The 25,623-nt window shown below is 38.7% G+C and overlaps 1 protein-coding gene across 1 annotated transcript in view; it reads right to left on the bottom strand.

Moving 5' to 3' along the window:
- Positions 1-350: 350 nt before the first annotated feature.
- The window catches only part of EXPH5 (exophilin 5), a gene marked incomplete at its 3' end in the record, with an annotated part of 73,691 nt that continues 48,418 nt past the window's right edge, over positions 351-25,623 (bottom strand). The window contains exons 4-6 of the mRNA XM_081279752.1: positions 16,774-16,822; positions 8,935-9,073; positions 351-5,713 (exon numbers count right to left, since the gene is read on the bottom strand). Of these exons, the coding sequence (XP_081135878.1) occupies positions 351-5,713; positions 8,935-9,073; positions 16,774-16,822 (5,551 nt within the window). The remainder of the gene's footprint in view (positions 5,714-8,934; positions 9,074-16,773; positions 16,823-25,623) is intronic.

The raw sequence follows: 25,623 nt of genomic DNA, 5'->3' as shown, positions 1-25,623 counted from the left end.
CTGGGTTCAATTCTCAGCATCGAGTACAAACGAATAAAAGAAAGATCTATCGACAACTAAAAAAATTAAAAAAAAATTTTTAAATCCACTCATGATGACTGTCACAATATTGAGTTCCAGGATTATATGTTCTCTGTAGGTCTAACAAATTATTTTCACCACTATCCTTTGGTCTTTACCCTGAAAGGAGCGAAATTTCCAGATGGTCAGCATGGCCGGCAACTAAAGAGTTAGGATCATTTATATTGTGTTCCCATGGACATAAAAATTTTTATTATTTGTAGTATAAACTTTTGGTGAAAAGAAAAATGCAAAAATGCAATGCATTATGCATTTTTTTTTTAAAAGCCTCAGAGTTCTGACTCTTTGTCATTGTCATCCAGGTAGTATTCATCATCTGTGGTAGTGTCTGTGTCACAATCTGAGTCCACTGGGTCCTCCTCATATATATTAAGTGGTTCGTTGGCAAATAAGCCATCTTTTGGCACCTGACTGCTAGGAGAATTTGAACTTAATGACTCTGATGTGTTGGAAGGGTTGATTACGTCATCTTTCAGGAAGCCTGGGTTCTTAAGAAAACTTGGTTTCCATAATCTTCCTTGTGTGAGTGACCTCTTTACATTCTCCAAGAAAGCCAACTGTTGTTCTTTCCCAAAAATCCCATAGTCAATAGGTCTGGATATAGATGATGCAGACTTGGGAACTGTTTTTGTCCTACTGCTATACAAAGCCCAACGTTCATTTTCATCACAGGAAGGAAGTTCAGAAAAAGATTTGAATCTTCTGCCATATCCAGCATTGGTAGAGAATTCATTCGCAAGGCTCAGTTGACTCAGGGCATTGTCAATAGAAGTGCTTTCAGAAAAATGGCGCTCCCTGACTTTGGGAGGTCCACTTACATATAGCTGATCACCTAGCACACTGATGTTCTTTAAGCTCTTTGAACGATAGAGATGTGGCTCAGATTCCCTGTTCGGAGATGAAGCACTCCTTTGTTGCTGCTGACAACTGGCCAGTGAGAGGTTGACTGTAGAATTTTGTGCAGGCTCCAGTGGAAAAGGAGGGCTCAGCCTCTTCTGCTGGTCAGAGAAGTCAGCTTCTCTGAGGCTGGTGAATGTGAGCTGAGTTGGGGTTCCTGATTCTTTTTCCAAAATCTGAGCTACTGTCACATCTTCAGAATTCTCATGCTTTGGGGGTGATTCTGAGACATTTTGAAAGTCATTCTGATGTAGTTGTGAAATGTTGTCAGACTTCTGATCACAGGAGTGGCTAGAAGTTTCTCTGTTGGATGTTATCATATCCTGGAGAGGGTTCTCAGATTTCTCCATATTCATCCCATTATTACTCAAGCAGCTTTCATCTGTGGAACCTGTGGAATTTGGAGTAGGCTCAGGGGACAGTGGGTCACATTCCAGATTGCCAAGTGATAAATGGTCAAAGCCAGATTTGCTCCCGCTTTGGGGGAAGATAGTAGCTACATGTCTTCTAGGACTTAAGTCCTTAGTGGGGAATTTTCTGTTTGCTTTAGACATGGCTGCCAATCTATGTTTAATTGTAGGTTTGTTTTCTGCTTTTTCTGGGTTACTCAAGTTGGTTTTATTTTCATTACTCCCTCCAGGAAGTAAAGTTTGATCCTGAGCTAATTTCTGCATTTCATCTTTAACCTTCCTGCTTTCTGTTATATTTCCTGTTATATTTATATCCTGACTTGCTTGAGATGATTCTCTGGGTCCAGACCCTAAATTCTCTAAATCTTGTTCACCTGAATGAGTCTCTTCAACTACTTGCAGTTTATGGAATGCCGGAATTAAAGCAAAGACTCGGTTTTCTGAATCAGAAAGCATTCTATCAGTTCTTTTATGGCAATCTGTTTCAGTTTTCCCTCTGACCTCCCTCGGCTGTGATCCACTGGAGCTATCATCTACAAATATCACTGTGTGATCTTTTTGAGGACACTCTCCACTTGCAGTAGCTATAAAGTCTATACCACTACCTGCACACCCCCTGGAACTTCTGGTTTGAGAATTTTCAACATTATCTTCTAAATGGGCTGGGAGACCATTTCCTGCATTAACGGAAGTTTCAGAGTTTTTGTCGGTACCATTTCTTTCCTGAAGCATTACTGATGTATGCAGGGTTCCACTTTGACATTTTCCCCCTTTCTCTTTTCTGCTTTGTAAATCACCTAAAGGTGTTTTAGCTAAGTTGTCTGGGGAAGTATTTCTAGTTTTAGATTCTCCTTTATGAAGACAAACATCTGTCCCAACAGAAGCCATTTCTGAGAGCCCATTGTTTGGTAATTTGAAGACAGCCATGTTTTCAGTGGTCTGAGAAAGATAACTTTGAGCAGAGTTGACTGGTACCATTAGATCTTCAGATGAAAGTGTTTCTGATTGGTCTGGTGGAGAATAAGTTGGTTCATCTCTTTCTAAATCATTAGGAAATGTTTCAGTTTCCACCTGAGGTGATTCTGTAAGTGGACTGGCATTTTGTGTATACCGTTGAAGGAGATCACAGAATTTTTTGCTGGGTTTCCTTGGTAGAGTATAATATATCGAAACCACCTCAAGGCATTTTACATTTTCTTCATCACCAGAAATAGAAAATGTGCTAGTTGTCTTAAATTTATGCAATGTTTTCCTGCATTCTTTTCCTGACAATTCTGCACAAAAAGGTAATGGATCTTCATTTGAAAGAGAAAATACACTCGTCCTGGAGGCAATAGTTTCACCATCCTTTTCCGTGCATTCTGGAGAGAATCCCTTTAGATGGTGTCTTTTGGTTAAAGAACAATCTCTAACAGATGAGTCATTTTCCAGAGAGTTAACCATTCTCTCCCAAGGGCTTGGTGTTACAGCATAAGTATCTGTGTCTGAAACTGATGGCTTTTTTCTTCCATCTTTTCCAGTGGAGGCACATGGCTCCCCTGAAGGACAGGACATAGCCCTCTTGATGAGGAATGGAAGTGGTCCTTTTCTGACAGAAGCATTTCGAATGCCTTTCATATATGTCTTCCTCTCTGTGTCTTCAGGTGCTATGGGGACTGAGTCTGAAACACCTTTGGAACATTCACTTACCAACTCAGGAGAACTGGGACTGAATTTGCTTGATTGATACTTCCCAACTGGATCTTCCACATTGTTTTTTATTTGGAATGGGAGTGGTCCATTCCTAATGGAAGCAGCCATTATCTTACTTTCAGGCTGTTTGCTGTTTATGAGAAAACTGGCTGATTTTCTTGGCCAGGTACAATAAATTGTGTTAAGCTCGTTGCTTTGGTTCTCCTCAATGAGGCTACTGCCTTCACTGATGGGTATTGACCTATTTTCTATTTTGCTTAACTTTTCAATACAGGATATTCGACGTCTTATTTTTCCTTTTCCCCTTCCATTTCTGAATGGAGAGCATGAATGGCATTTGACAACATCAACCACTTCATCACTTACAGGCATGTGACTATCCATACTCTTCTGATTTCCTGAGGGGCTTACAGCAAACTGATCATTTTGTTTTTTGCTAGCATTGTCTTTTCCTTCCCTTTCTTTCAGAAGTAGGTCTTTGTCTGAAGTACTTTTCCTGGAGAACACTGTAGTAGAAGGAATCATAAGTTCATCAGGGAAAGAATTATTTGATGGTGAGGAATCTGGTGGTGCACCTGATGACAGACCTGAAGAACTGCTTAAGCTATTGTTCCCAGCAGCCAGCTTGCTACAGTTAGTAGAGTGAGTTGTGGGACATTGTTCAGTATCTGAAATAACAGCTTCCTCTGGAGACTGTGTGTTTTGAGTATCAATAGGTTCAGAGTGCCAGTGGTAATTTTTAATAATGCTTGAAATATCTTCACTACCTACTGTTAATTCCTGATGACACTCTTGATTTGGGCCAAGAAAAGATGGTGGTGTTATGCTTTCCTGGGTGAATGAAAGGGAAGTTGTTGAACCAAGTTTTTTGTCCCCAGGAAAACTCTTCTCTTTTTTAAGTTCATTGGCCTTCTCTCTGTGTGATGCATACATTTGGGAAGTATTGTTCCTGGAAAAGACTCTGGGTGACCTTTTGAAATTTATTTTGGGAGGTTCATTAAAATCAAACCTATTGCTCTTGGCTGAGTCCTGGGAGAGAGAATTCTGAGAATCCGTTAAAGGGCTAGAGATCACTGTCTGTGAAACAGGTTGGGGTATTTCACCTGTTATGTTCACCTGGTCCATCTTGTTTAGTTGTTTGTCTTCTTCTAAAATAGATTCAGTCAAGTTCTTCTCATTATTCATTTCTGTGACCGAGATATTGAGCTGGCTTTCAGTCAGTGACAGAGAATCAGTTGAATTGCTATCTGTCACAATATCCTCCATATGGTTTCTTATTGGAAGGGTATCTGGATTATTTGGAATAATTTTCTGCAAAGTCACTGTAGACTGCTGAAAGTTGGGACTCTGAGAATTCCCTTGTTCATCAGGAATCCGGGAGAAGGAATTTTTGAATGAGGACACTAGAGTCTGAGCAATTCCAAATGAGTAAGGTTCTTTGTTTATAAGTACTTCTCTAGGAGAACTGTCCTGATGACATTCCAACCCACTAGATTTGATGTGATAACCTGAACCAGTCCTGGAGTAAACATTAGGTGTGCCAAAATGAGTAGATTGGCTCTCATTACCAGGTGATATCTCCATGCTCTCTGGTGGGGAAGTTTGAAAATCGGGTTGCCACAGATGTGGCTCTTCTTGGCCTCTGAAAAGATTTGTTCCATAATGAGAAGAAAATGGTTCCCAATGTCGAGAAGGGATACTATGACCATGAATAGCTGATGCACTATTTGCTTCAATGGAAATCATTTCAAAGTCTCTGTCAGAAGTGAATGGTTTCCTACTTGGATGAAAGTCAGAATGGGGAAAATATTCTTTCTGTTGGTTCCAAAAAGAACTTTGTCCAAATCTCTGTTCTCTGCTTTGTCTAAAGGTATTGCTAAAGAAAGACCTAGCAAATAGGTTGTCTTGATAGTAAAATGGCATATTCTCTGAGTTCTCGAATGCATCAGGACTCATTGCATTATCCATGGGGGCATTTAAACTAGCACTCTGGAAAACATTCCGTGAATGGTAAAATTCATATCTCCTATTCTCCTGAAAACACCTTGGGTACATATAATGGTCAGCAGGGTCCATTTCCATGGGTGATGGTGCCCTCAGAAATTCTTCCTGGTTCTGCCTATCTCCAGAAGAATCTGATCTATTCCATATGATGGATGACAAAGGAGTTCTCTTTGGGGTCCGCTGGTGGCTTGGTGGTACAAACCTACTCTTGTTCTGAGTTGTGGCTGGAAAATGTACGCTTCTTGCTGTGAAATGCCTTGTGGCTGGTGAGGCTGTTCGTTGCCGGCTGTCAAAACATAGAGACGTACTACCAAGAGTATTCTTTTGCGCATAATCTTCTTTTAAGATTCTGGGCTCCCTTGACCTGTACATATCACAAATTGTCCTTGTCCTGGGAGAAAAGGTTTTAAAGCCTTCTCTAGGAGTTCCTGGTCGCAGGATGTCATAAATTGACATATTGGAAGTGTCATTGTAGCGATGTTTGTGTGTTCCTATAATATTGCCACATCTGTTCCCACTGGAGTAAGAACGACTGAAGGGTGTTCTCGATCCGTAGTTTAGGGACACGTTGGTATTCACTGAACTTGCAGACTGCTCCTGAGCCAGTGTGCTATCCAAATCATCTAAAACTAAAGGAGAATATGAGTCAATTTTTTGTTTATTATTTTATAGTTTAATAATAATTTGAGTTGTGGAATGCCCCTCTTCAAGAAACATAATCATTTATAATTTTATTTTTACCATGCTATCATAATTATGATGATGTTAATTTTGATTATGTTTTTAAGATAGTCTGTTTTTACAAAACTGTAATAGAGGAAATCAAACTTTTCAACGTAAATGAGTTAAGAACAAATGCTATATTTTTCCTAACAATAAATTTTATTCATGGTTTCTTTTAGTGCATTTGAAGTTTACTGAGTTTTTGTAAGACATGGGCTAGTAACAAAAGAGAATTAATAATGTAGGTTGCAGTATTGGTTCTATCATTGAATAAATAGACAACCTGAGTATTATTAAACCATGTCAATTTCTTTCATGTCTCCAAGTGGCTATAATATTTCAACTATCTTTGCCTCATAAGATTGTAATAACATGTGATTTCTTGGTTGTATTGTTCAGAAAACAGCATCGCTGCCAAAAGCTTAGCATTACCACCTTAATTTATAAATGTATTAGTTGGATACATTTAAACCATATATATAATTTAAAATTCTATGCAATATTATGAAGTGATATACAAATATTATATTTTTGCTAGAAAAATTGAAATCCATTAGCACTACTATACTATAGCACTTTCTCTGGGTCAGGCACAGTTTTAAGCACTTGATATATTAGCTCATTAAATCCTCACATAACCTTAGAAGCTTATACTATTACTATTCTTATTTTATACTGAGGAAAATGAGGCAGAAAGAGATTAAGTAGGTCACCAAGGTCACATAGTGCAGGGATTTGACTCCAGGGAGCCTGTCTCTTGAGTCTATGTACACAATCACCTTGCAACACACCCTCTGGGCTATAAAAGCTTCCTTTTCACTTTTTGCTCTATATAACTTATAAACGCCATTTCAGTAGGAGATGAGCTATCATTCTACCAGGATGTAAAACTGCTATTGTCAAATAATGATTCTGCTTCTCTCAGTAGCAAGGTCTTAGGGTGGTTCCCAGGTCAAGGCTCAGTTACCTCCTTATCACGCTGAAGACCTAGGTCAAGCCACAACCCGGACTCAGGCTTATAGGACCAGAGTTTCTGTGATCTCACGCAAATCATTCTATATTTTCAGTGATATGATTGGTATTTATTTGAATTGTCTTATTTAATCATATTTGACATATTTTTCTCAATAAAACCCATTAGAATTTGAATAGAACCATAATCTTTAAGGTTATGTCATACCTATATGCTCACCACCTTCATCTTACAATAAATACAAATAGGTTATGTATTTATTGAAAAAACTCTTAATAGAAATAAAATCTGACACAAGAAATAAGTAACAGTATTATTTAGACTGCTGAGGGAGTTTGGGGCATATAAAAATCTTTCCTTCTGAGTTACATAAAAAGTTGTGTTTTATTTTAAAATGTTTATCATTTATAATTTTTAACTGTAAAATGACAGGAAAAGTGAGGCATATCAGTGTCTGAGCACATATAATTGGGATGCACATGTGACATGCCAGTTATATTAGGGCAGGTGCTAACAGGATTTTTGAAGTCTGTTTTGGATTTTCCCCTCCCCTAGTTTATTTGTGAATTGGTGCTATTAAGTTTGCATAGCACAAACAACTAGTCTCAAGCATTAAGGATCTCTAAGGAATTCTTTTTTTTTTCAACCAATTTAAACTGGCATTTATAGAATATTCCACAGAGTAAAGAAAACACATGTTCAAATACACACATAACAAATGCACAAATGCCAAAATAGGCTACATTCTGAACTATAAAATAAGATATATTTTTAAAAATACTTTATTTTTTAGTTATAGTTTGACACAATACCTTTATTTTATTTATTCATTTCTATGTGGTGCTGAGGATGGAACCCAGGGCCTCGCACATGCTAGGTGAACTCTCCACCACTAAGCCATAACCCCAGCCCCTCTAAGGAATTCTTTAAAGAATCATCTGTCAGTATTTTAAAGAAAAACTATTTACTTATTCTTAGTTCCTGAAAAAATGTATTCCCTTTACCCACAACAAAATAATCAATATCAAAGTGTAAGATGGTGAATGAAACTATATAAGAAAAAAAATCTGGTTTTTAAAACAAATTACAATAAAATCTCTTTGATTTTCATTCTCCCTTTCAAGTTGTTTTATGTTGGCTTCCCCCCCTCCCCTCTCTAAAGACTTGCTAACTAGAAAAGCAGAATATACTTAGACTAGAAAATCAGATATGTTTAACAAAAGAGGAAAAAGTCACCAGGCATCCTATCTGGAGGTGACCACTTTTAATTTCCCCCATAATAGGAATTTAAATTATTCAGTAATTGAGAATCCAAATTAACAATGCTGTCTCGCTCAGTACTCTTGAAGTCAGAAAAATTCTTGTTCTTCTTGTCTTTATTTTCAAAAAGGCCAGGAAATCCTCTGCACAACATCCCCCCAGCCCCTCCCCACCTCCATCCCTGATTCTGTGAACAGCTTTCCTTTGAGCAAAACCTTCATTTTGGAGCAGAGATTTTCCTCTGGGTCTCTGCCAGGGACCACCTTACTGAAGGGCATCCCCAGGTTGCCTGTCTTGCTGCATGCCTCTCACTGACTACCACGCCTGTTCCATACCACAGGGTTGGGATGATGTCCCTATCTTTGCAGACCGAACTTAGCTCTTCCAGGTATGCTGGTGAATGACTTGGAGAGTTAACTTTTTGAATGGTCAGCTTTATTTTGACATGGGATAACCTATTTATAAAGGTGAACAATGACTAGAGCATGTACTTGTGGAACTTGTGGAATCTGTTTCAGTTTTTATCATCTGCTACAGAAGGTTAATTGTTTAATGACAATTAGATTTTATCACAGTGCATTTATGTCCTAATCAGGAACAATAAAAGTCTATTTAGAACTGTAAACTTTATAGATGTATTTCCTTTTTACCTGAGGTTAAATATTAAACATTATTACTCTTCCATATATTTATCAGCTCTCGAGTCTAGAGTATTTTCTTAGATTACATTTAACCCCATTAAGTTCTTCAATATTTATGTTAATAGCATGTATCAGTATCTACTTCAGGTAAGGTAAACAAGAGGACTTCAAAAACACAGAGTTTGATATGTTTTAAGCACTTTAACTCAAACTAATTATTTGCTTCCCTTTAGCATAAGGAGTTCCAACTTACCTTGGAAAAACTCATTGTCCAGAACTGAAGCATCCCATGGAGGAGGCATTCCAATCCCCACCCTCATGATTGCTGGTGTGGGGACAGATGTGCTGTCAACTGGTTGATTTTCCAGAGGTGAACTATATATTTTTGCCTGCTAATTTTAAAGTAAAACAAAAAACAAACATAATATTATTTCTGAACCTTCTGCGGCCAAACTGCTCATGTGTTCCTACAAAAATGTCACAAGCTTTAAAGTCCTAGTCCCAGCACTGCCAATCAATTTTCCTAACATTTATTTCTCAACTTACAATTTTTTTTTGTTTCTGTCTTTTGCAACTGATCATAAATTTCTTCATATCTGTATCAATTATTTTAATTAACTACAGTATTAATGTTCAGGCAAGATATTGAACTTTGCTTCTAAGACTTCCTGTAGGCTTACATAGAATTACACAAATGTTATAGAGTAAGGGTGGTTCCTGGAAATCAGGAAAGAAATTAATCTCTTTCAAGTCAGGAGTGTTGTCTCCAGGGTTCCAGTGGCTGCAATTTTGGATTTTCTAACACTGTGCATATATTATATCAAGAGCACATTAGTTAAAGCACGTAGTATACTTTAAGATGTGTGAACTTGATGAATTTAAGGAAAAACAGTATTTCTATCCAGAGGTCATCTAGAATGTAGAAACCCTACTCCCACCCCAGAACCATATGGAAATATTTACTAGTTCTAAAACAAAAGCACCGAGAAACATGATATTATTATTATTAATTAACTATTGCTAGTTTTAAAGGATTTTTAGGATTTAATTAATACAGATATGAGTTAAAGTTGTTATCCTTTTTTCCCCTTAACTAGCAAATGTTTACCTTGATTTCATCAAATCTAATCACTGATTTGCTTTTAAGCTTTATTTGTTTTCATAACCTTGGAGGAATTATCCACACCCACATTTTTACTGTATTGTGCCAAAACTCCATTTGCATTTCCTTTGTCGTTAAACTGGCTCCATTGCTTATGTCTCCACTTCAACTTACCCTGCACTGATCCCTGAACAAGGTTGGCAGCCCTCTTTTCTTTCTCATCTCTTCATTTTCAGCTCAGTCTGCTACCTACTCTGCCTCTTGAATCCCTCTCCTTCCCAAGGGTCCCCTTTCCATTTTATGTTCACCATTACATTTCATCTCATCTTTACTGCCTAACACCAAATGTCTAAGCTTTCCAAAGTTTTTAATGTCTTCATCACAGATCTAAGGTCCTCGTAACCCCTACATTCCTCACATTCTAGTAAATTCACTCTTGCCTGGTGTTTTTTCACTCTTGCCTGGAGATATTATTATTTTTTTTCCCTTCAAGGTCTAGGCCAACTATTTCTTATAGATAGCTGCCCAAATTTTATTGACATGCAGTTTTCAGCTCCATGGACAAGCCACAACTGACTACTCACAAAGGAGATTTCTTTAGTAAGGAAGAAATTCTCTCATAACTTATTAGACATTGGATATAGTTTAACACACTAATATAAAATTAAGAAATAGATTTTAGAATCAAAACATAATTACAGTGAGATATTGATTGGAGATAATAAAACTTTAATCATTTGAGAAATCAGATCTAAGTTAATTTTTTTTACCCTAAAGTATTTTAAGGTGATCTATTTTGTTCCCTGCAACAAGATGTTTCTGCAACTCTTTATTTGTAACAATAACAATTAGTTATGGATCTTATAATTCATTTTTTCCAAATCTGCAGTTTAAGTAGTTGGTGGAGAATAGATAATATCTGATAATACCAAGCTTCATTGCCTCTCAACCATTTAACATTTGAATGAACTTCAGATTTCCCCTCTGTAGACCATAGCACATTCCTTGTAGCCTCCTGGATCACGTCCTTCAATAGTGAAAATTTACAGTGAAATGGAATGTGCATGTGAGGGTTCAGGTGAAGAGACGAATCTTCCTAGGCTGGGAAGGATGACTGCCATCTACAGACCCTGACACACCTGCTTGATTATGTTTCTGTCTGGATCCTCTTCAAAACTAGCCCTACTCATCTGCATGTTCAGGATGCTTCTGACACATAGAAATGTAAATTAGGCTGTTAAGAGAAAATATCAAGGTTTTATTTACATTCAACTTTAATTCTACAAGGGTTTTGTGGTGTGTGTGCGCGCGCGCGCGCGTGCGTGTATGAAAACTTAAAAAGAAAAAGTAACTGCTTGTCAATGGCTGGTATCTGACATAAAGAAGATTGAACTGCTTTATAGATCTGAACTTTAATTTGAGCAATGAATGTACGAGATATTATTAATAGTATTCTGAGCAGCAGCATATTGTAGACAATATGTTAAGGGCTTTGTAGGGGTAACTTTATTTCATTATTTTAATAACCCTATGAAGTTGGTACTCCTATTGTCCCTCTTTCCAGAGGTTTCAAGAGTCTGGTCTGAGAAGATGCATTCCAGGGTGTCAGATTCCTGAGCCCTTGCTGACTCTTCCCTGCTCCTGGAAAAGTTCTGCAGCTCTGGGTTTATCAGCACACTGCATCCTAGTGGGAGGCATCTGTAGCCTAACAGAGCTCTTAGCACACCTGGGAAGCATCCTAGTTCTTTGGGACCCAGAGCAGAGACAATCCCTCCAGGTCCCTGAACAGACACTGATTGTCAGTGTCAGCCTTAGCCTCAACCTCAGACTCTTCTTCAAAATAAAGCTCAATGCTGTGGAGTTGTCATAAAAAAAGGAAGCCTATTTCCCATTCCTGTCCTGGAGGATGAAGTCTGACTACCTCTTTGCAGCAAAAATGTGTCTGAAACCTTTTCCAACTTTTTAAAAAAAATTTTAATTTTAAGATAGGGTCTTTTTCTTTTAATATTTTATTTTTAGTTGTGGTTGGACACAATGCCTTTATTTTATTTATTTATTTTTATGTGGTGCTGAGGATCGAATCCAGGGCCTCGCATGTGCTAGGCAAGCACTCTACCGCTGAGCCATAACCCCAGCCCAATGTACATTAAACCTTTTCCAAATTTTGATGTAAACCTTTCCTCCTCTTTCTCTCCAGATGTCCTGAGCTGCAAGCTTACTGCACGCAGTTCCCCCAAATGCCATGCTTTTCTAGATCTCTGTGCCTTTGCTCCTGGTTTTTGTTCTTTCTGCACTTCTGGAAAATTGCAACTCATCTTTCAGAGTCCAGGTCCTACATCACCATCTCTCTGAATCCCTCTCCAACTCTCCTTGGGCAGAATTAATCCCCACAGTATTTTTTATGCACTTCTGATATCATGCCCATAATGCCATGTTCAAAGTTGTTGTCATTCTTTCCACTTTTACTTCACTAGTCTCTCTCCTTCCTACTACAAATTTCAGTCCCTTTTCTGATCTAGGAAACCAAAGATTCAAAGACAAGAAAGATAAGAAACAGGACCTTGGAAATGAATCAAAGTGACCAAGAAAACATATTTTCCTCCATATCCTGAGTACCAAGCATGGCACCTACCGCACAAGTGATGGATTAGTACCAAATCCAAGCTACTCTACTCTCAATAATACTTGTCTTTTCTAGACTCCTCCAATGCATTTTTTAAAATTCATTTGCCACAAATGTTTCCCACATTTGAACAGAATTACTCATTTATTCAATTTTTAATACTGTGCTTTTTATGTCCTCTCTCTCTGGACTCTTAGAACAAGTTTGTGAATTAGGTAGGCATTATCATTCCCATTTTTCAGATGAGAAAACAATTTCAAGCAAGTGCTTTACTTATCATATAAATTATACATGGTAGTATTGGCTATTCTCATTCATCTGATCTGATCTCTAATCCTGTTCTTTCTACTATGTTGGTTCTTATTGTTATTTTACTAATGACATTGTCTTTGGTTAGTCATCTTTCTGAAAAGAGGAATCTTGTTCCCTGCCCTCCTCTGCATGAGACATACTTTGCATTGAGCTATGAAATAGTTAAATAAAAGCAGCAACCAGGAATTACCCTCTAACAAATAATTATTTCTATGTTGAATTAATAAATTAATTTATGATTTGCCAAAGTAGAAAACTATACATGTAGTTGTTGGTAAAGATTATAACAAAAATTAAGACATTAAACATTTATAATTTTTAACATTTATTAGCACTCAGGAAAGCATGCTGGAGGTAGGACAGCATAGTGGTTAAACATATCAGCTCCACATAGTTCAAATCCTGGCTCTGTCCATTAAAGCCATATGACTTTGGGCAAGTTACTTAACTTCTTTATACCTTAGTTTCTTTCTTGGTAAAATGAAAATAATAGCAACAATGAGAATCACAACAATTTCTTTAGACGGTTGCCAGGTGATTAAATCTACTAATAGTTGTTAAAATAGTTGGAATGGTATCTAGCACTTAGTAATTCCTTATTGTTGGCTATTACTATTCTTTTGGGGTTATAGAGAATTTATTGAAGGAGGCTTGCTGGTATTTGAAACTCAATAAGCTAGAAATATGTCCCCCAGGACTAGAGGCCTGGTCTCAAAATGCTGGCTTTCAGGATCTCTGTCACAGTACAGAAAAAGTCTGAGTAATATGGGGCCTTTTACACAGCTGCACTCTACCGATATTGTCTGCAATTCTGACATGATTATTTAGACAAACAAACTTTCAGTCAGAGAGTAACCTTAGAATATTTGAGATCATCCTAGGGCAGCCAAACCTGCAGAGCAGCTGTTGGAGTTGAAACCTAAGCTCGCTGATTTTATCAAATGCCTCAGTAAAGTCAACAAATTAGCTTTTCAAGGGATTCCTGAATTTATTGTGTCTGTTTTCCCACCTAGGTCATATCCACCAATGTACCTTGTGACTTTGACCCATTTATTCATTTCCTGACCCATTTATTCATTTCCTCTTCCAGTTACTGAGTGCTCAGGTTGTGCCAGGCAGGGGGGATGCACAGGTGGGCGTGACGCAGTCCTTGGGTGTGGGAGCTCACACAGCCCAGTGTGATAAGTGCCACACTGGAGGTGGGTTCCCAGGGGCACAAAGCTAGCAGTATCACCTAAGAGTGAACACAGCCAGAATTGTTCAGAAATGAAGAGTGGCCCAGGCCATATGTTTTGACTCTATTCTTGAAGATAGATTTTAACTTTGGACTCCTGTAAGGAGATAGTTCTCACCTGGAGACCACTTGTTCCACTGGGAAAATTTGGTAAAATCTGGAGACACCTTTGATTGTCACATTTGGGTGGAGGAGAGCTTCTGGCATTCAGTAGGTGGAGGCCAGGGATGCTGCTGAACATGTCATGATACACAAGACGGCCCTTCAGCAGAGAATTATTCAGCTTTACATGCCCACAGTGCTAAGTTTGAGAGAACTCTGGGCTTCATCTCTAAGTTTCTATCTAGCTCTAAAAATTCTGTTTCTGAGAATTTTTGCTTCTTTCAAGCTTGTGCAAATGTTTCAATAGTAACTTCTTTTTCCTTCTTTTTGGGAGGTCATCCAATAATGTATTACAACCACCCATAAAATACTGAAATCCCTTTGTACCATTCCTACCCAGCTGCCAACTAAGTGGTAGGAAGTTTCTCATCTCAACTCTTGGCAAGAATCCCCATGGCATCAGTGGCCAACTTCTAGTTCTCTGCAGACTGAGGGGACAGGACTTTTATGAATAAATAAGGGAAATCTACAAGTCATACAGAACATATAGTACTTGCATTATTTTCTCTCTCCTACTCTTTATAATAACTGTTAACTGCAAGCCACAACTACTGACCTGACTCACTAATTTCCCAGCTCTTCCTATTTATTTATTTTTTTGATACTGGGGATCGAGCCCAAGCATGCTCTACCTCTGAGCTGTATCCCAGCCATTTTTATTTTTGAGATAGGGTCTTACTAAGTTATGAGGGTCTCATTTAATTGTCAAGGCTGTCCTTGAACTTGTGATCCTCCTCAGTCTCCCAAGTCACTGGATCATAGGCATGTATTGCCATGCTGGGCTCCAGCTCTTCCCTTTTAGACTGACATACTCTGAGCTAAGAAATAGTTAAATAAAAGCAGCAACCAGGAGTTACCCTCTATGAGAGAATTATTTCTATGTTGATATTTATTGATCCTCAGACTGGATTTTTAAATTTTAAGAATGCCAAATTAGTTTTATCAATCTGTAAGTTCTAGGCATTTATGTTTTTTTTTTTTTTAAATATATAGATTCTCCATCTGCTTCGGATCTCATGGCTCTCAAATGGTAGAGGATAGTCAGTTGAGCCCTTCTTTCAGGAAAATTAAGAGTGCAGAAGCATTCTGAACCAGGGCTGTCTCTTCTTAAAAAGCAAAACTGAATGCAGACAACAAGCTATTTGAGTCCACTGCTCAGTTATAGAAGTTTCTGCAGGTAGCTACTAACTGAGGTCAATATGCAGACAGGGCTTTGAGACTGACTCCTATAGGCATCACTGACTTCTGACCATGAAGTTATAGAGAACTGGGCTCTTTAAAAAGGTATCTTTTGCCAGTGTGACCTTCAGCCGGATCTTTAATTTGTCTAAGTCTTGGTTTCTTCATCTTTCATATGGGGCCAACAATAGTATATACTTCAAATATTTTTCTCAATTAAATTAAATGAGCAGGGCTGGGGTTGGAGCTCAGTGGCAGAGCGCTTGCCTAGCACATGTGAAGCACTGGGTTTGATCATCAGCACCACACAAAAATCAAATAAATAAAATAAAGGTAATGTGTCCATCTACAACTGAAAAATATAAAAAGATTAAATGAGGGGCTGGGGATGTGGCTCAAGCGGTAGCGCGCTCGCCTGGCATGCGTGCGGCCCGGGTTCGATCCTCAGCACCACATACCAACAAGGATGTTGTGTCCGCCGAGAACTAAAAAATAAATATTAAAAATTCTCTCTCTCTCTCTCTCTCTTTAAAAAAAAAAAGATTAAATGAGCAGTGTTAAGTACCTCTATAAAATAATACATTCTCTGCTGGAGTCATGACTGGGACTGAATCATATGGAGGAGTCAATATAGGGTATTACTGTTATCCAGAAAGAAGCAGCATTACTCTGAAGAGGAAAGGAGATTTGCCTTTGTTCTTAGTGTCAAGAATCTCTTTGTAGGCAGACTACTCGTCAGAATTCCACTCATGCTTCTTGTAAAAGTGGGGTGAGTCCTAGTTCTAAGGCCATGATAAGTCGAAAAATGCCTCTGCCCTTCTCCTGATGTAGATCCTTTCCAAAAGTCTGCCCTTCTTTCATTTCCAGACCACATAAGTCACACACAGAGACACAGGCAGAAAAACACATACATAGAATTTTGGTATACTTTTTTTTTTTTTTTGTCTTCAGAAAAAGCAGAAACAGAAAACTCAGAGCTTCAGTCTCATAAGCATGTGATCATAGTGGTACATTTAAATTTAAGCCTTTGGTGTAGAGAGGGTCATTCTGGTCCCATCTCTTCATGTGAACCTGCTGCAGCCAAGGGCACCTCACATCTCTTTGAATGTAAATGATGATCACACTCAGAAAGTCCAGACCACACCAGTTTACAAAGCTGCCTGTAGCTGCCTCTTGCCCCTTCCCCTGTCCAGCTCATTAGGGCTGTGCAGGAGTGACACATGGTAAAATATCAGAGATCTGCCAATGGTGGGATAGAAACACCATGGCCCACTTCTTCCAGGCAGAGCCTTATATTTGAGCCTTCCAGTTCCAGAGCCAACTGGAAACCAACCACAATTGGGGAATTTGAACTCTGGAGGAGAAATCTAAGCTTCTGAAGTAAAGTTGAACCTGAGCCAAGGAAAATCAAACTTAAGTAGGCTTCCAACCTGGGATTACTGGGTTTCTTAGTGTAACCTATACTTCTCCTGTCACTTACCACAGTCGTTCCCCTTGCAGGCTCAGGAGGTCCTACATGGCCATCACACCTGTGGAAGGAATTTAAAATAATTTCTTAGAAGAGCCACCAAGAGGAGATTAACAACATATTTACCATTATGTGTTGAAATCTCAAGTTTTTAAAAAATCTTTTAGTTGTAATTGGACACAATACCTTTATTTTATTTATTTTTATGTACAGGTAAGGATCGAACCCAGGGCCTTGCATGTGCTAGGCGAGCACTCTGCCGCTGAGCCACAACCCCAGCCCTCAAGCTGTTTTTTTGTGCTCTGTAGACAGACATTTCTTGGTTAATGCGTTATTGAAAAAATTTCAGAAATCTTTTCCTGTGATTGCTTACTCAATGTTTTACAACGTTGCCACTTAGGTGATCAAGAAAACAGCATAAAAACATAATAACAAAACAGTTGCATCTGTTGAGTGTTTATTTACACCTGTTGAATGTTTACTGTGTGACAGGCTCTGTTCTCATGCTCCATTCACATAGTAACTTCTTCATATACTTCACTTCCATGAGGTGGATATTATAGCTGTTCCCATTTGACAGATGAGAAGATGGAAACACAGGAAGTTAGACAACACTGCTCAAGGAACACTGTCAGTGGTTGGGCTAGGAGTTAGGCTCAGGTTGTCTGAATCCAGAGCCCTCTTTAACAGTGTGGCACATTGACTTTTCCTGCAAACACTTTGTTTCTGTGCATTTTTCTTCCAAAAAGAAATTAAGTCAGGACCAGACTTAATCCATAAGAGAACTGTTGAAAAAGCAAACTCTAAGCTGGGTGTGGTGGCCACACCTGTGATCCCAGCTGCTTGAGAGGCTGAGGCAGAAGGATTGCAAATTTGAGGCAGCCTGTGCAACTTAGCAAAACCATGTTTCAAAACAAAAAATAAAAAGGGCTGGGGTTGTGCCAGGTGCGGTGGCGCACGCCTGTGATCCCAGTGGCTTGGGAGGTGGAGGCAGGAGGATCATGAGTTCAAAGCCAGCCTCAGCAATTTAGTGAGGTGCTAAGCAACTCAATGAGATCCTGTCTCTAATAAAATACAAAATAGGGCTGGGGATGTGGCTCAGTGGTCGAGTGCCCCTGAGTTCATTCCCTGGTACAAAAAAAAAAAAAAAAAAAGGCTGGGGTTGCTGGGGTTGTAACTAAATGGTAAAGTGCCCCTGGGTTGTTCAATCCCCAGTGTCTGTCTGTCTTCATGTCTTCATGTCTTCATGTCTCTCTCTCTCTCTCTCTCTCTCTCTCTCACTCACTCTCACACACACACACACACACTATAAATATTGCTTTAGGATTATTTATTTTTAAAGATGCCTGACATTATACAATCATTTTGGAGGAAAAAACATACTTTTACTATTTGTGCTGCTCCTTTCGAATTTAGTGAGAAGGTAAAAAATTTACAAGATCTTTTACATTTATAATCTTACTCCAAAGTACAGTCAGCCTGAATTCTTATTCAATATTTAATAGACTGTTCTGACTTAAAAAAACCCAGCAAGAAGAATACTAAGTTAAACAAACTGGGACTCTTAAGTTGGAATAGTCCAAAGTGGCCAGGCACAGTTGTCTTTCATTCAGACTCCTTGCTGCTTTGTGGTTCATGAAAGTTGAGCAAGAAACCTGGGAGGCCAAATCATTTGATATCTTAAAAATATCCACATGTCATGTATTTTTTAGTTTAACTCAAAATTTAAACAGAAATTAAAATCAATATTATGGGTATTTTTCATATTACTCTGAATTTTTCTCTCTACTAGTAATATCTGGAGGTTAAATCCAGGTTGAGTATTCCTTTTCCAAAATGTTTGGGACCTGAAGTGTTTTGGATTTCAGGGTTTGGGTTGTGTGTGTACACATGCGTATGTGTCCTATATTTAAATCTAATTAATGAGATATGTTGGGACACAAATCTAAACATGAAATTTATTTATGTTTCGTGTACTACATACACATACACACACACACACACACACACACACACACACACACAGCCAGAAGGTAATTTTACACAGTATTTCTGGTGCATCTGAAGTTTGACTGCAACCCTCACTTCAGTGAGGTGTGCAATTTTCTACTCGTGGTGTCATGTCAGTACTCCAAAAGTTTTATATTTTGGAACACTTTGGATTTTGAATTTTTGAATTAGGGATGGTTTCATTTTTATCTTTCCTTTCTGTAAATATCGAGGCTGCATTCCTCTTACATGCTATATACTATTTTGAGCTCTTTAGTAAAAACAAATATGACTGAGATAGGGACCTGTTCTCTGAGAGTTTTCAACAACAGCACAGACTAAAAAGTCAAAATACCAAAAGGCAAGGCTTGATAAGGACAATAAAGAGATATAAATAAAATACACTGAAAATACAGAGGGGCCCATAAGCATTTCCTAGGGATAAACAGGGAAAGTGATAGGGAGAAGCTGGTGGGGAACAGGCACAGAGGCGAAAGACTGCAAGAGCAAAGGCTAGGAGGAGACAGTGCTGCAAGGGAGGTTGGGGACCAGCAAGTAACTCGGTTTGCCTAGAACCAACAGTACCTTCTGATGGTGCTTCCCAGATACCTGCCAGGCTGCAGCCCTCAGAGTGCATCCCCACAGCCCAACTCTTACCAGCTCTCCAGGGCCCTTATCTGACTTGGAGCAAGGGCAGCAGGGGCAGGTTGCTGAAAATGGCAGATGAATGGAAGAAGCAGTTAACAGACCAGAGGATGTCTGGCTCATAATTAGACAGAGTATCACCAAATGCAAGTGTGTGCAGCCAGTGTAAAGATGCACCCTCACCTGAGAGTGTGCACGGCTATGTGTGCCAATATGGACTTTGGTAGGAGGGGGTAGGACTCTGCTGACATGGGGCTCCAGAGTCTCTGCACCCACTCCAGACCCTCCACAAGCAAACTCATGTTTCTGATAAGAAAAAAACTTCCACTTGTAGAGTGAATAGAAGCAATAGCAATGCCATATAGTCTATGTTGGCATAAGCCTGCCAGACTTTGCCATGTCAAAGGATACAAAAATACCTCATCTCCTATGTTGTATTGATGCCACGTCTTAGAGACTCCTTACAAATACCCCTACTTCTCCATGCCCAATCATTCTGTCTGATAGTTACCTTTCACATTTTCTCTTCTGGACTTTCCATAATTCTTCACACCACCATTGGAAAGATCTATCTAAAATGCAAATTAGATCTTTTCAATCCCCTGCCTAAAATTCTAAATTTTAAAAAGCCTTACACAAGACCTTTCTTTTATCTGCTGAACCCTCCAGACAACCCTTCATCTGTAGAACTTCATCTCCCCACATTCCACTTATCATAGGTATCTGAACCCCAGGCTTGTCAAATTAATTCCACCTCTATAATTCTCTCTTCTTTTCATACCTTTGCAAATACCAAAAATTCTCATTCAATAAAGTAGAGTAGTATTTGCAAGGTGTGATGGCACATGTCGTAATGCCAGCTACTTGGGAGGCTGAGATAGAAGGAATGCAAGTTTGAGGCCAACCTTGGCAACTTAGTGAGACCCTGCCTCAAAATAAAAAATAAAAGGGGTTGAGGATATGGCTTGGTTGCAAAGCATCCCTGAGTTCAATCCCTAGTACTGAGAGAGAGAGGGGGGGGGGTGGGGTTCAACAATATTCTTTTCTAATCAGAGCCATGGGTGATTTTCCTTCAAGTGTTGTGGAGCACACTTTAACCACTGAGAAGCTCCACTGGGATGGCCACAGGCACTCCACATTCTCCTTCTAGCTCTCCTTCCTATCTAATTAATCAACAAATCCTGTGGATCCACACTCATAAATCATCCTCTTTTCAGCATCTCCCTGCTCTTACTGAAGTTAAGACTTTGGTCATCTCTTGCCTTTATTATTTCAACAACCCCTTAGCTCTTTCTGTTTCCAGGTTTGTACCAATCAAATCTATTCTGTATACTTTAGCCAGAGCGATCAGTACATATTAACTCATGCCAGTCCCTGCAGACTTCCATTTGCTCTCATGAAAGTTGAGGCCCCAAGCAACTTAGTGAGATCCTGCCCCCTCCCACAAGAGGGGGCGCTGGGGATGTGGCTCAGTGGTTAAGTGCCCCTGGGTTCAATCTCAGTACCAAAATAATAATAACAATAATAATAATCCCAGTACCAAAATAATAATAATTATTATTAGTAGTATTAGTATTATAATAATAATAATTATTAAAGCAATCAATGGAAAAAATACACATACATTCACTCATGCATGTGGAGTATGTGCAGGGGAGAGAAATGTTAGTATTAGTCCAGATCAGTGGATGCGGATGATTTTATCTTTACACATATATAATAAGGACAAAATAGTATTATTTTAAAAGGGATTAATGGCTACCCATTGACACAGGATCAAGTCTAAGCTTCTTGCACATATAAGGTCCCTGTGTTCTGGCCTCTGCCAGCCTCTTCCGTTCCTCTCATCTCTCACCTCTCACTGAATCTCAGCGACCTGGTTGAATTCCTGTTTTCACTACTTTCTGCATCTTGGATGGTGTTATTTCTTTTGCTTGGTATAGCCTGTGGATCTTAGTTGACTCGACTCCCCTCTTCCAAAAAGCCTTCTGGGTCCTTGAGTCTGAGTTAAGCACTTCTCCTATAATGTTTCCTGGCAAGAATATCATATATCATCACAGCACTCACCACATTACACCATAGTCATCAGAGGACTTGGGTGTTGCTCAGGCTATAGCCAGGCCACCTGGTGTTCCTGTGTGAATTCTAAAAGGCATTCCTTCCTTAGGACCCCTTAGTGTCATTTGCTGGAAATTGCCACAATAAATAGGCAAATCCTTGATGATCATGATGCACTTCTCAAGAGTTCTGTGGTGTACCCCCTGCCTAACCACACACAGCAATCAGATGTTCCTTACTAGATTCTAAAGTCTATAGGCATGGAGTTTGGGTTTTTTCACTATTTTATCTTCAGTATTAAACATAGTGTCTGATCTTGGGTAGGACTTTGATAAAAGCTTGATAAATATATATGAAAAGGAAACTGTGGCCTTGTTATACCCATGTCAGGAACTTTGTCAGCCCTTACCACAGTGGGAATAACCAAACTGCAGTGGTTCCCAGCCCTGAATGAGAATCATATATCCTGGAGAATTAAAAACTAAAAAATAAATCTCCCTGTGCACCACTTCAGACCTCTGATTTAGAATCTCAAGATAGGAGCCTGATTATCTGTCTTATTTTATTTATTTATTTTTATTTTAAAATTGGGGGAGGGGATTGAACCCAAGGGCATCCTAACACTGTGCTACATCCCCAGTACTTTGTTTTGTTTGCAGTGCTGGAGATTGAACCCAGGATATCAAACATACTAGTTAAGTGCTCTACCACTGAGCTATATCCCTTTCCACAGTCACTTTTATTTTGTATTTGTGAGATGGGGTCTCATTAAGTTGCTGAGGGTCTTGTTAAGTTGCCCAGGCTGGTCTTGTACTTGCAATCCTTCTCCCTCAGCCTCCTGAGTAGCTGAAATTACAGGTGTGCACCACTGTGCCTGTCTGCCATTAGTTTTAAATTGTTGATGAGATTATAATAATGACCAACCAGATCAACTGGGAACCATTGGCCACCCAGAATGAAACTTCAAACCACTCCTCTTGTCTGGCCTCTCCCTCCTGTCACCACAAGCCTACTGTTCATCTGTGGACACCACGCCTGGAATCTACAAGAAACCAGAAGGAACATTGCCAAGGTAGAATCTTGCTTACTCTGATGTCTCCTTCAGTTTAAGTGTCTTGGATTCCTGTATCTTCCCACTTGAACACGGGCACTCAAGTAGGAAAGAGGAAGCAGGTGGGGAGAGAGAGGGAGAGAGAGAAATATCCAGGGAGGAAAAAATCTGCTTTTTAACTTTCCAAAACAGTATTTGATCTTTTTGCTTTACATAAGGAAGGTTGCAGTTGAACAGTCTGAGCTGTGTACGCCCTATGGATCAGACAAATTTGGACAAGTCTGAAGTAGCAGCTAGGAGGATCCACCAAAGCTCTTTGCATATGAAGGGAAGAAAATCATCTGAAAAAAAAAGAGCAGGACAGTGGGCACGAACACCCTTGTTCCAAGATCACAGTTATCACTCCAATCACAACTCTGTAGTGAGCAGTCACCATATGCTAAGTTCTATGATCATTCTCAAAGAAATGAGGGCTCTTTGTGAACCTTATGAAGTAGTTTGCTTGTACTTCCACCTCTTCCTAGAAGCTGGGACTGCCACAAGGGAAAGAGTAAGGAGAAAAATATGCACATTCCTAAAATCACCATAACCAACTGGTAGTAGGTAGTTGTGCAGCTTGTGGGTAAACAGCTCCCTTGAGTTAGTGGAAACTGACTTCCTGGTGGAGCATGGAACAGAGTGGCAAAGTACCCTACCACTGGAATGGTTTGTGAGGAGGACTGCATTTACAGGCTCACACCATACACTACTGGATACTTGCTGAACTATGTGGAGGGACTCTGTGAGGACAGAGTTACTAAAATTCTGTGTGGCGGGTGACGGGGGGAAAAGAAGAAAGGGGGGGGGAAGGAGGAGGAAGGGGAGAAAGAAGGGGAAAGGAGGAAAGAGGGTTGCTGAGCACCATATGTCATAAACACCAGATACCCTGTAACAAGATAAAATCTAAGGGAAAATGTAGGGGAAAGCTACAAGCAAGATATGTAGGTTCTTGAATTTGTTGGCTAGCAATAAATAAAATATAAACAGAAAATATTTTTATTTTTTCCTGGATTTGATTCAGGTCAATCATTTACTAATAATATTAAAATCATGATGAGAAAACTGAGGAGTACCATTTGGGAAGAGGAAGAAATCATTTTTTAAACAGCAATGGTTAATCTTTTTTTTTTTCTTTTTTATAAACTCACAAAGTCACTGTGTTCCCATGGCCTTTTAAATCCATTGATAATAAGAAACCAAAGTTTAAGATGCCATATGCAGTAGGCCCCTCTTATCCTGGGGGAGGGGATATGTTCCAAGACCCCTGTGGATGCCTGAAACCATGTATAGGATAAAAACCTGAGAATATTATTTTTTCCTCATATTTACATATGATAAAGTTTAATTTAAAAATTAGGCATAGTAAGAGAGTAACAACAACCAATAATAAAATAGAACAATTATAACAATATATTATAATAAAAGTTATGTAAATGTGCACTCTTTCTCTTTCAAGGTATTTTATTGTATTCTACTGTATTTTTCCGCCATGGTGATTGTGGGTAGCTAAAATGATGGATTTGGGTGGTGGGGTGGGGTGGGGCTGGGCCAGATATTGTAATTCTATTGGCTGGCCCTTAAAGTAAACAAGTATAACTGTTAAGGTGTGAAGCCCACTTTTTTTCTGAAGAAGGTTACCTGCTATCCAGTGTTATCTTTTCAGTTAAAACCAAAGCTTCGAAGAGAAAAAGAAATGTCTCTGATAATCAAGTATTGAGTTGTACAGAAGGCTGCCTTTTTCATGTAAGGGTTGGTTCTTTTTCTCTGATTGGCAAAAGATCCTCTAACCTACTTTGCTGACTTGTTCTCCAGAGCACCAAATGCGACAATGCAAGCCATCGATGGCTTCAGCAAGTAGAAACCTGACAGCTGCTTCACACAAAATGACTGGGCTTCCTGGGCTCTCTGTCAAGTCCTTCCAATGTGCTTGCAGCAAGGAGGATTTGGGAGTCTGTTTTCTGAAGGTTGATTTTGTATTTTGGAAGATCAAAACTTTCAAAGAAAGTTAAACCCTATCTGGGATTTAAAAAGCCCTCAAGATGTATGATACACAACTTATATAAACTGCCACACTTAAAAATACCCGCACCCTTACATTTAGGATTAGTATCCAAATATTTAGGTCATATTCATATTCAAATTCAAAAATAAAAAGGACATGATTTTGCATTTTATCTTCTAAAACCGCTTCAGAGCAACCACCAGTGTCTTCATTATGTATTTTACACTAGCAGAAATTAATAAATATGTATCATATTAATGATCATTAAGATAAATGTTAAATTCATCCACTTACATTTTGAAAGTAAATTTTATTTAAAGATAAAAGATTCTGAAAACTGATGAACATACACATATACTTAAAAATTTTGTTTCATTTCTGCATATTATATTTTGGTTTGTTTAAAAGAGCTATAAGTTATTTTGGTATCTAAGACAGACATTTGCTAAACAGAATCTTGCAAGTTTTAACTTTTTTTTTTTTTCAATTTGATCTGTAGCCAAAGCACATGACAGACACCACGAGTGAAGATTACAGACCTTTTATCTTCTTTGATTCACTTTTACAGTATCTTGAAATATGAACTTGGAAATAACTTGTCCAGAGAGTTAACAGGTTTCTCAACTTTTCTGACTTTATTAATATTAGACTGTTCAGCCATACAAAATTTGCTTTAGAGAAAATCACTGAAAATACAAATTCTATCACAAATCCTAGCTACCACACACTGGGAGTATTTCTTTTCTCTTTAAAACAAATATTTCCTGGGGATTTATTCTGCCTCATTGACTGTTCTCAGCAATTAAACCAGTGTTTGTACCTTGAACTGCATAATTTACAAATAAATAGAGAACAAGTAAAAAAAAACAAAAAACAAATATTTCCTTCGCAGGAAATGCTCCTTGGTTTTAAATTCCCCACCTAAGAATTACTAGTGTCTCAAGTATTTTAAAAAAGAAAGTAACTCACCTACTTGAAGTCTTTTTCCTCTCAAGTGATTCTGGTAGGGACAGTCACATAAATCTACATTTTGCTCAGCTCTTCCTTATTTCATCAGACAAAAAGAGCCTCAGGTGAG

The sequence above is a fragment of the Spermophilus citellus genome (assembly GCF_964194105.1).
Source record: "Spermophilus citellus genome assembly, chromosome: 2".
Classification (NCBI taxonomy): Eukaryota; Metazoa; Chordata; class Mammalia; order Rodentia; family Sciuridae; genus Spermophilus; species Spermophilus citellus.
Note: the sequence above shows the minus strand (reverse complement) of the source record. Positions and strands in the feature narration are given on the sequence as shown.